Source organism: Triturus cristatus, chromosome 2_2 (assembly GCF_964204655.1).
Source record: "Triturus cristatus chromosome 2_2, aTriCri1.1, whole genome shotgun sequence".
NCBI lineage: Eukaryota > Metazoa > Chordata > Amphibia > Caudata > Salamandridae > Triturus > Triturus cristatus.
Window position 1 is genome coordinate 1,179,537,921 of NC_140582.1, and position 12,334 is coordinate 1,179,550,254.

General features: G+C 48.2%; 1 protein-coding gene across 2 annotated transcripts in view; it reads right to left on the minus strand.

Moving 5' to 3' along the window:
• Nucleotides 1-12,334, minus strand: part of EXOC6B (exocyst complex component 6B) — a 1,605,823-nt gene that overhangs the window by 660,023 nt on the left and 933,466 nt on the right. For both annotated transcript variants that reach the window (XM_085642756.1, XM_085642755.1), the window contains one exon: nt 7,699-7,840. In XM_085642756.1, the coding sequence (XP_085498882.1) occupies nt 7,699-7,840 (142 nt within the window). The remainder of the gene's footprint in view (nt 1-7,698; nt 7,841-12,334) is intronic.

Here is a 12,334-nt window from a genome sequence, read left to right on the forward strand (position 1 = left end):
GGGGCCTGTGTCGTGGAGTGTTTTGTGGGCATACCCTAAGAGCTTGAAGCGTGCTCTTTGGCGCATGGCCAGCCAGTGAAGTTGTTTTAGGAAGTCCTTCGCTGAGCTATGTTTGTCTTTGTTACACACCAGTTTGGCTGCAGCGTTTTTCACCACCTGTAGGCCTTTGAAGAGGTAGTCTGGCATGCCTACAAAGAGAGCATTACCATAGTCCAGTCTACTGACCAGCAGGGCCTCTGTGACTGTCATTCTGCTTTCTAAGGAGACCCATGGAAAGAGCCTTTTTAGAAGCTTGAGGGTGGCAAAGCTTTTTCCACACAAAGTTCGTACATGGTCCTGCATGGATAGTTTGTCGTCGATTGTTACACCTAGGTTTTTGGCACACTGCTTGGGTGCTGGGGCGTCTCCAAGTGAGTAGGGCCACCAGGATGTGTTCCAAATGTGTTTGGCTTTACAGAGGAGCAGGATTTCAGATGTGTCTGCATTTAACTTTAAGTAGTGGTCCGACGTCCAATTTGCCATTTCAGTGAGACAGCTGTTGAGTTTTTTTTTTTTGGTGTTGTCGTGCCCCTCTCCAATGGCGATTGTTAGTAGTGTGTCATCCGCATAGGAGCACACACCAAAACCCCACTTTGTCCCAATTTTTGCCAGGGGTGAAACATAGGCATTGAACAGCGCGGGGCTGAGGGAGACTCCCTGCGGGATACCAAAGTTCAATTTTTTGGGTTTGGATGAGAAGGCCTAGTTGCACGGTTTGAGTTCTATTGCTCAACATGGTGTCGAGGTGTCCCATTCTGTCTCACTATTGGGCCACTGTTACTGGATATATACAGCTGGCCACTGGGTGTACTATCCTGTACACACCAGCTTTCGGCCTAGTAGGACTCATCCCACGCCCTGTCCGAAAGCGGTCACGTCTATGTTGATAGATTTAGCACTGGTTCTGGCCCGCCACTAGATTGCACTGTCCCGGAAGAATCCACGAGGCCCGAATCTCCAGTGAAGTCCAGCAGAACTTCTCAAATGAGCAGAATGTGAGGGTGCTGCCCTGAGAGGAGAGATCCAGCAGGGTCTCCGATCCCTGGATGGCACACTGGCATGAGACAACATATCGACTGACTGCCCTCATTTAGACGGCTCTCGTAGGATACAGACCCCCTAGGAGAGGATTCTGACAACCTGCTCACCTCCTGCTATAGGACTATATGCTTCCACCACATACTCCACCCCACCCCTTAGCGCCGCCATCCTCCCTCCCCAGTGCAATAGCACTCATCATAATCTCTCCCTGGAACGTATCCTAGCTTCACTAAGTCCCACATAGCAGGTGACCTGTGGTTTGGTCTTCGCTATCATCCTGGGTTAACGTTGATTTTCTCGCTCCAGACCGTGAAATCTGCTGACTGTGCCCCTGATATGATGCGTCCCTGGAAGGCCTGGTCGACTGCACTGCTTTGTTGGGGCCTCTCTCCTCCATTCATTGGATAATATGTTTTGACACTATCGTAATACGCTATTTGGGGGAAGGTAGAGAGGGTAAAACTAAGATTTGTAATGTATGTACTTTGCCTCATAACACTGGACAATCAAAGATGGTTACACAAAAAAAAGGAGCGAGTGTTTCTCAGGTAAACTATTTATTTTTAAATGTTGTGCTGCTCAATAAATATATAATAAGCAAGTTGTTGTCTAGGTTAATACATCTCTTATCAGGTTACTATAGTTACGTGACGTTGCAATACTTTATTTAGATATTTTTTTAATCAGATTCCACAAGGTACTACCTAAATAAATCTGCGTGTGAGAACTTCTAAAAGAAGCAGTTTTGTGAAAGCTAACTATATCAAGCCACTACCATTCCCGAGTCACATTTTGGTTATCATAACCTTTGCTGGTTCATCTTTGAAAATTCCTGTGACTACATACTTTTGTTGAAAATGTACGAGTTACTTACCTTCGGTAACAATGTATCTGGTAGAGACGTTGTCTAGCCGCAGATTCCTAAACTTAGAATATCACCAGGCGTCAGACTGGGTCCAGAAAAACTTTTGCAGCAGCACTTCTGCACGCCGGGGGACGGCGCCACACGACCTTGCCCTGAAGACGTCCATGTACGTGACATCAGCGAGGTCATATAAGTCCCTCCTGGCGCGCTGATAATCAGTTTTTTTCGGAGATACTTTTCCACGACACAACGCGGAGCCACCAATAAAAAACTGTGAAAGTATGGGAACAGTGTGCGATGGATGAAAATCCGTGAATAAATAAGGAGGATGGTGCAAGACACCATCGTAAAAGAGAGAATTAGACACTACCTACATATAGGTGAAAAAGCCATGATAAAGAACCGCAAGCTAAGCGAAGACCCTTCACAAGTGCAACAAGGGAAGAATATCTCAACAGACAGAAATAGACTTATTACCATGCAGAACAACAGACAAAAATAGACTGTCAGTACCAGTTTGAAATGTGCCGTCCAGCAAGAACGGAGCACAGAGAGAACAACAGTCCACTACAGGTATGAAAAGTCTGGCACTGCCCCTATAGTAATGGAAGTCTGAAACAGAGGTGAACAGATCCCCAAAGAAGACTACCATAGAAGAGACCAGAACCTTGAGCCAATAGAGAAGGCGGAAAGGCAGCAGCAGAAGATAAGAAAATGACGAGAATCTCCTGGTCAAGGTCAATCGAAAATGCATCATTTTACAGATAAGAAACCCTTGAGAGGGAGGCAACTGTATTCTGGTAACAGAAACCCCTGACAGGGAGTCAGCCGTATTATGACAAATCTCAAAGGGACGCAACAATGTGAGCACCCATGAGAGAAAAAAACAATGCCAACTGTAACAGGGGGCCCAGCAGGGAACCCCACTTGGCAAGGTCCAACAGGACAGGGAGGCTGGGTGGGCGTTAAGGAATCTGCGGCTAGACAACGTCTCTACCAGATACATCGTTACCGAAGGTAAGTAACTCATACATCTGATAGAGACATCTAGCTGCAGATTCCTTAACTTAGAATAGATACCACAGCCATACCCCAAAAAAGAGGGGTGGGTCTGCGAGAGAACAATAGAAAGCGTTAAGCACCCAATCCAGCAACAGAGCGACAGGGGGTGGGGGAAAGCTGTGGCATAATAGCCAGACCGCAACCCAGCAGCTCGAAAGAGCAGAAATAACAGGATAGAAGATTTCCCAAAAACGCCAGAATGGCGCCACACCATACCCGTATAAAAATGACAGGCAGAATGGCAGGAGCCCTGTACCAGAGCAAGGAGAGAGAGAGAGAGAGAGAGAGGAAGAAGAACCACTCTCCGCTTAATGGTACCCGATGAGTACACCGAACCAAGCTCGAAATGAATTTGAAGCGATGCAACCAGCCTAACAGACTAACCCAAGAAGGAAGTCGAAGGATCTGGTGTCACAAGCCCAGGGCAAGAGCTAGAACCTGAGCCATGCGTTGGGAATAGCCAGTGGGGCGGGAAACATGTCAAGTGCACACACAATCCCCAAAAGGAGTAAGTAGAGGCAATTAGCTTCAATTCTAAACCCGCCGAAGCAGGAAGAAATATGCAGTAGGCAAACAGCCAGAGAGACCTTAATGTGGCTCACACAAGAAGCATAAGAGTGCCTGACCTGGCAATGTGAAGCCAAAGTGAGAAACAACCCACAATAGAGCTGTCCCGCAGGCGCAGCTGTAACAATGGTACGTGAAAATGTGGAAATGGGCATATCCGAAGGAAGTGTCCAAAAAATGCCAAATTTACGAATGGTGGGAAGAGTCTCTGAATCCGAGACCAACACTCCAGAAAAGACACGTACAGCGTTGAACATCAAAAAAGGGAGCATATGTGAAATTGGGAAATTACCCCAGCAAGCAGAAGCAAGGAGGAATCTATTGGCAACTTGCTACAACCTAGAGAAGCTCCCCCACACATGGAGATATTGGACCAGGCCGTGCAGCCTCGAATGAGGTGGCGACATAGGAAGAGGAATACCAAGGCACATGAAGATATTGGCCCAGGTTGTGCAGCCTCGAAAGAGGTGGCTACATAGGGGCAACTGGCATGTAGATACAATGTATAAATATATAATCATGTGGAGACCGAGCTAGTCGGGAGCCAGAACATGCCCATACCGGATCATCCCTAACACAGTAAGGGCAGGCAGGAGCCATTGTAGAAGAGGAGACCATGAAACCTCCCAAAGAGGTGGATGACCATGGCATAAGCAGATGGCCCCAGGAAAGAACACCGGACAATCTGACCACCAGACGACGCATGGAGACACAGGCTCTCCAGGTCCAGGTGAAATAAGCAAAGCTATACAATAGCATACAAGTACCCCACATGGAGTATGCATACCCCAAACAAAGGGGAACACCTCTTAGGGCAAGAAGCCAAGCTAAAAGAGCGCAGTAACGAGCTGAACCCGTGAACCTGAGTTCCGAGCCGTATGACATTACCGAGCTGAGCCACAGGCTCAATACCACAGTCAGAGGACCAGACACAGCAAACCGTGGAACGCGGGCATAGCAGGCCAATCAGGCAGCTGAAAGCAAAACGCACCTAAGGGATGCCAATAAAAGGGGTAATCACCCTTGACCTCAGAAAAGAGGCATAAGGTTCACCGCCCATGTTAAACACAGAGCGCATCTAAGGGATGCGAAATGAAAAAGTACCACCACGGAAGATAGGCCTAAGAAGACCTAAGTGGGAGGACGAAAGCCTGTAAGGAGCCGGTGAACCGTCGACTCGGCGTGAGCATCAAACAGCAAAACCCCATCAAAGGGTAAGTCAACCAGTCGCTCCCGGATATTTTCAGGGAAGACACTATCTTGTAACCATGCGTGATGCCTTAAGGCAACAGAGCCCGCCATAGCTCGGCCCAAAGAATCTGCAGTATCTAAGGCTGAGCGGATTGTGAATTCGGCAAGGTCGCGGCCATCCCAGAGGAGGCGAAGAAGAACAACCCGAGCACCTTCAGAGGTGGCAGAAAGCAAAGACTCTGCAGAGTCCAACAGGGCAGAGGTGGCACGAGCCAAAACACACACTGTAATTAAGGACCGCAGGGCCGCACTAGTGGAAGCAAAGATGTTCCTACCCCTTGACTCAAGCCATCTAGACTCCCGAGAGGGAGGAAGCGTTAGAGGGGGCAGTGAAGGAAAAGCAGTCTGCTACACAAACCCCTGCACATCAGATGCACAAAAAGACAAACGGGGTCATGCAGAGCTGGACGGTGGCGGTGCAAAACTGAACGAGGAAAGAGGTGTGGCGCCGCGGTCAGGGCGACTGACTCCGGAATATGGGGATCACGGTTCGATCCCCGGCGCCTGGGACAGATTTGCCCAGCACCATTTGATTCTGGGCAATAGCTTGCTTAATCTACCCGACGACCCCCAGCGCCTAGAGACCCTTACGGGTGAGTTCGCGCTTTACAAATGTGGATTATTATTATAACGAGCCACCGGGTCATCTGAAGCAGGCCGGACCCAAAAGGGTATCATAAAGGAAAGCCTCAAAGGGTAGAAGCGGCTCCACATTCCCAGACCCCCGGTGAAGGACCTCAAGCAAGGGGTCCACAGACAGGGGGCAGAAGGGGGTTGCATGTGTAAAATGCGGGTGACTAATGAGACGACTCTCAAAAAAGCTGCACCAGCCTCGGTAGCCCTCCGCGGAGGGGACAAGAACTCATCAGTGGGGGAGGGTTGTAAGCTGACCCTCCCAAGACACTGAGGGTGCGACCAATGCCCCACGGAAGGGAGCCCCATTCAAGAATGAGGATCCTGATGTGGCTCCTGGGGAGGCGAAGAGCCTGCTGATCCAGGAGCTCCTGAGGAGGCTCCACAAATTCCAAGGTGAAGCTGGGCGAGAGGGCGGCGCCGAACTCTCTCTAGAGGCCTCTGGAGAAGAGTCCATAATTCGGCGTTGACACGGCACCGAAACGACACGCGTCAGCGCCAACCTTGTCTCGTCAGTCGCCGACTCGGCTGCATCCGGCATCGACTTTGCACCATCTGGCGCTGAAACTATGACAAGCTCCCCTTCCGAAGAAGGAGAAGGCGCCGGAGACGGCGAGGCAAGCTTTCGGCGCCGCCCCGGCGCCCTCTTCACCTCATCCATGACAGGCTCCGACTCCGGAGAAAGAAGCGGAGGCGGAGCCAAGGAGGCGAGCCTCCGACCCCGGACAGGGGACCGCCTGCCCGGGAGCCTGGGGTGTGCTCAAGGCAGGGCTATGAGCACAGGCAACCACCTGCGGCGCCACAGGGAGCCCAGCGGGGCAATGCGGCGTGGCAGAGGCGCCGTGGGTCGTAGAGGGGGACCCAGGCGGGTTGCGCCCTAACGACTCCACGTGGACTGCAGAGGGGGACCCAACCGGGCCGCGCCCTAAAGGCACCACATCTCCGACGTTCCTGGGGGGCAAAGGCTTAATTGGCGCCGGGGGCGAACCTGCCGGTGAGTTCGTTGGAGATCCCACAAGAAGCGGAAGCCCGAGAACGCCCCAGGAGTGGGAGAGGGCCCAAAAGAGGCCTGCAGAGACGCGGCATATGCCTCCATTTGGGCCAGAGTCGCCCCCACACCCAGAAAGGGCGGATAGAGGGGGGGCGACTGTCGGGAGCGCATGTCTGGAATGTTCCGGGAACCAGTGCCCCTGACAACAGAAGAAGGGGAGGCCGAAGACCTCGGCGACAAGCGCCTCGACTTACCAAGTGGTGAATGACGGCCCCGGACGACGGCAGAACCGGACAGTAGAGGGACCTGCCGTTGAAGAAGAAGCCAGGGGACGAGATGACTCCGACTGGGACAGCCGTGCCAAGAGAAGCTTCATACGGCGCTCCCGCCGAGACTTCGGCTTCAGGTGTTGGCAGGCTTCGCAGTCCGTGGAGTCATGGTGCTCGCCCAGACAACACATACAAATAAGATGCAGGTCCGTCGCGGACATCTGTCGCGAACAGGAATTACAAGTTTTAAAGCCCAAAGGCATCGCACACTGTTCCTGATGCAAAGCGTCGACAAGGAGGCCTGAAAACAGGCCAGAGGAACCGCTCACTCAGGATCCGCGTTGCACGCAGAAAAGAAGGAAACAGACGTCAGCGCGCCGGGAGGGACTTATATGACCTCGCTGACGTCACATACGTGGATGACGTCAGGGTGGGGTCGTGTGGCGCCGTCCCCTGGCGCGCAGAGGTGCTTCTGCAAAAGTTTTTCCGGATCCAGTCTGACGCCTGAGGATATTCTAAGTTAAGGAATCTGCGGCTAGATGTCTATCAGATTGGGCTTGTTATCCTGTTTAAGCTTTTGTTCTGGTTATTTTTACACTTTAAAAACTCTGCCAATAGTGTGCATTTATGAACAATAAAATCAGATCATTTTGCTGAGGGAACATTAAATTTTCTTTTTTAAATAGGTGTGTGCTTAACCTAGTGAAGAAGGTTTCCTGAACACACTAACACCTCTACTGAAATTCAAACTAAAGCAAGCATGTATATTCTGACACCGCAGGCTATGACAGCCACTGTTTCAGCTTTATATGACTTGTAAGGTTTCCAACTTTAGTTTACACAGCTTGCCTTGTCTGGCTACCTCGTTAGATTCTTGGACCAAATAGCCAACCACCACTGTGCTTCCCAAGGGTCTTCCGAGTTGGCCATGTCAAGAGTAAAAGGATAGGAGGGGAGAGGAGAATAGATTTGGGTCTTACGTTCACACTCCCTGACGTCCAAGTTGAACTGCTGCAAGGCCCCCAGAGTAATCTGCCTGACTTCGGTTTCCAGCAGTAACTGCAGCAGTGACGTGGATAAGTGTTTGCAGGCTGACATGCACGCCGTCTGGGCCACTTTTCCCTGAAAAAACAGAGAGAGGGCATCAAGGCACACGTCTACCAAAGTTCAAGGCGATTACCCACATTTCAGCTGGAACATAGCATTATATAAAGACAGAAATATAATTCTTCCTATGTTGAGGACCAAAATCATCACCCACTTTAAGGGTAATGTGGCGCATTCATGACTAACGTTTAATACCCAAGCACCGGGTGGAAATTGATGCCATGTTGTTTACAGCCATAATACATATTGAGACTACAGACTAGTCCACATTGCAGGTATAGAGACACGTGAGATGAAGGCTTAGAGTGACACCAGAATAACAGAAATTGGTGAGCAGGTTCAAGATGACATGTTTGAAAGTCACATAGAGTGAAAGGAAAAACAGATTTGTGAGGAATCAAAACAGATCGATCACAAATATTATGAGAAGAAAAATGCAATTTTTCATGGAAAACTATACTTTAATTACTCCACGTGTATTTATTTAGCTTCAGAGTTTGTAAAGCGTCAGCCCTGCCTTGAAGGTTGTCGGGAGGGCAACGCTGCAGGAAACATAGCTATACATATATTAAAATATATTTGGGCTATGATTTTAAGTTTGAGTTAACAGAGGTTAAATGTAAGGCAGAGTGGGGGAAGAGACTGGGGTCCCTGGTCCTTGCAGCCTGTTCCGCAAGCTTCACACAGCTGATTCTGCAGTCGGCATCTTCTGCATCTCATGGCAGTGTAATCGACGTCTGCTCTACCCTCTCACTGACTGAATGCCTTCTCAATCCCAGCTCCCCCGGATATGACCCTGTCCGAGTCACCATGCCCACTTTACCTTGGATTAATTTACCAGGAATTTCTGTGAAATGAGATCATCCATTATGTGATCGCCGTTCAATGCCCCGCATTAAAACAAGATCAACTGCAAAGAGCGCGCTCTGAACGCCCAATCAGAATAAGCGATGAGGAGGATGAAAGCGAACACTGCATGGGCTCCTTCTGCGGGAGATCTTCATGCATTCATCCTTTCTTGATCCTTCTCTTCTGAAAATCTTCTTTAGAACGTAATGTTGGGTGAATTCTGTTCACTAGATACAGATAGAAGCTCAAAGGACGGCACTCAGGCACACAGAAAGATATATTTGGATAGGTGGATGTACTACACCAACCTCAGAAAATGTAACACTTTATGCAAATTCCCATTACTTGCCAGCACTCTGAGCAGAGAGGGTTTCTTGATGTGCCCCTACATGTCACTAACCACTAGGTAATCCAATACTACGCAGTGATGTCCCCAAAGAAGTCACCTATAATGGAGTGAGGTAATTTGCCGCTTCTGTAACCAATCAGAAGCCAATCACAAGGGCCCTGGTTTTCCTGACATGTGAACTGCTGCTTCTAAACCCACCCAGGTGTGCTCGCTTCAGCAGTCTCAACTACAAGTAGCCAAAGGCCTCTCCAAATTGGTATAATTAGGGCCGGGAAGACCAGAAAACTGCTCTGGATTCCTCGATTCCCAGGTCAGCACCCACCAAATGTTTCAAGCAAGCTTCACACAGCAATCTCTATACCATTTCAGCAAACAAGCCACCCACATACAATATTGCCATCCACAACAACCTCAATCATATTCTCAACACCACCCACATCAAATGGAAAGTACATACATAAGCTACACCTCACGTCCATCAACACTCAGTCCACAGTAAATACATAAAGCTGACAACACAGAAACCATAACCCACAAGAGATTGGATGCCCTCTTCATTAAATAAAGTGGGCAGTCTGCCACCTCCATACACATCTCCGACATTCTCATTTCATCAGAATAAATTATTATTGACTGTCCGCACAAACAGGTGCCGGCTAATAGTTGGGAAGGGCCGATCTCGCTTTTGCATCATGTACATTATCTTGATCGCCTTAGATATGTCAATTGCAGTTTCACCATGATTGATGTACAACACATATCAAAGTGCATATTTTCAGGATATTGAGCCCAACACCGTTAATTGTAATGCTAAAAACTTGAATATAAAGTTTGTTAAAAATAAACAAGCAGGTGCTGGCATTGCAGCCACCCACAAATCCATCTGGTGGTGTGCCATTGAGGGACAGTCCACTCATCAGTCACTGGAACTCCTCACCTTTCATTTCCCTCTGTCTGTAATATAAATGGGCACGCTCACCTCCTCTACAGGCACCGGAGAGCCAGTTTGACCTTCTTCCCAGGCTCTTTGACCTCAACATCACCACTTCCATTTACTACCTAAGCATCATCTCTCACAATAACAAGCTTTGGCATAGCCAATAGGTCTCGCCTTTGGGACCTTATAAGTGTTTAGCCATGCAACAGTTGATGTTGTTGCACCAAGGATATTGTGCTGCATAACTAAACACTTATAAGGACCCAAAGGCGAGACCTATTGGCAATGCCAATGTTTATTTTTTACTTTGCCATATTATCCAGCTGCAACACTGCACAACATGGCTAAAAGACAGCGACAAAGCCAACAGCTCCTGGGTATGCAAGAGCTGCTTGGCTTCTTCAATGATTTTATTTTGGTCCCGGTGGGGCAAGCAACATGGGACAGGGTGGGAACTGCAGAGGTAACACAAAATGACCGACAGCAAGAAGAGAGCGGAAAGGGCAAGCATGACCACGGAAGGAAGGGAGGGAGCACGCTACAACAAGGATGGCGGCAGGGAGCCAGTAGCAGAGCAAAGATCAGCATACTTCAGTTCATCTCTAACTAGAGAGGCATCACCACTGCCAAGTAGATTGCCTTCAATTTTAGGATGCTGTTGTGATTTCATCTGTCCAATGGAGTCCATGCATGGGCATTGAGAAGGCCGAGAGATGCTCATCGTCATAGTCCGAAGGATTTTTGCTCTTGGAATCTCCTGATCTGGAAGGCTGATGGACAGCCCAAAACCAAAGGGCTGCTGCAGATAGATGTCTTTCTTTACTGTTTAAGAGACTGGCTTCAGTGTGATTTGCTGGAGGATAGCTTAGTTACAAAACTGTGATAGTTGAGTATATGGGTATTAGATGATCTCAAGGAGCAATCTGAACTATAATAAACCACCTGACTGTAGTAGAAGAATGAGAGTGAAAGTAAGAGTGGGCATCATGCATAGCCTGGATCTATTGTGGGATGGGAAAGAAGACCTTGCCTACCTCTGTATCCACATCACCTAACCATTGAGACAGACTACTGAGCATTTAAGTTGTTAATTTCAGACTTCCTCTTCTCCAGGGCCACACATTCGTAGCTATGTTTGAATAGCCAGGCTTCTCCAACGAGTAGCTTGTGAACCTGGTAGCGCTCCAGCTAGCTGTAAGTAGCTCTCCTGTGTGCAGTCCAGCCTAATAAATCAGATGTTTTTACTTGGCTAAATTAATATATGTATACCAAAATTGAAAGGTGCATATTTAAGATGAAAAGTTGTTTATTTTCAGAACTCATAGGCTGATGCATAGGGAAAATGTTTGATTTCCAAAATATATTTAATACTGATATTTGAGTGATAAAATTATGTGGCATTGGGGAGACTTATTGTTAACATTATTACGTTGGATATCGGGGGCCCTGCATCAATGGCTGTTCTGTATTACCCACATTAAGGCATTCCAAATTGGCAAAGCCGTTTTTCCATTACTGCTGGCAACCCTACCTCATAAACTAACATGATTCCAGCCGGTAAACATGCATAGAGCGGCCACTAGTGTACAGCTGGCTGATGTGGAATTACAACACTAATAATATTAGTAGCTTGAGATGATTTGCATTGAAGAGAAGTAGCTCTTATTACAGAAAAGGCTGGAGACCCTTTGAATATGCCCTTCAAGTAACTGAAGCTGCTGGAAAGTTTTGGGTACATTTCATGTTCAATCTCATTGGAGCACCTTCATAAAAGAGATAATAGAATTGCTGTCTTTTTTAATTTATAGTTACATCATATTGCGCAATCTATACCCCACTACCCCTTTATCTTGGTTTTTACATTTCATAGGAACCTAATACTTTCCTTGCATCCAGGCAGGACTGAGCTAGAATTTCAAGCACATCAATCGGTGTACCTCCTGAACCAGATATTGGGCCCTCAGTGGATGAACGTCTAAAGCAGGTGATACTGCAAAGATGAGCCCCGCTTATTGCATGCGTTTATAAAAATTATCACTACCAATGTCCTTGGGAATGCAAAGAGGAGTCAATACACAGGTACTGTATTACACACACCTATGCTATTCTGGGGCAAGTCATGTGAGTTGGGCACCACTGAGATGACTGTAGCCGGGATAAACTGGAGATTCCTGTGTTGAATACTGGAAAGTCTGGTGGACTTTGGCAGCACCTCGGGTGAACATGCAGAGTTAGGCATTGTCGATGCCTTAAAGCAAGCCTCAATTTTAGGTGAGAAGCGCTCTTCGAGGTAATCCTGGTGTCAAAGGCGGGGCATTAGGAAGAATGGGAGTTTGATTTGGAGGCTCTAGAAGCAGTGGAAAGCTGACAGTGC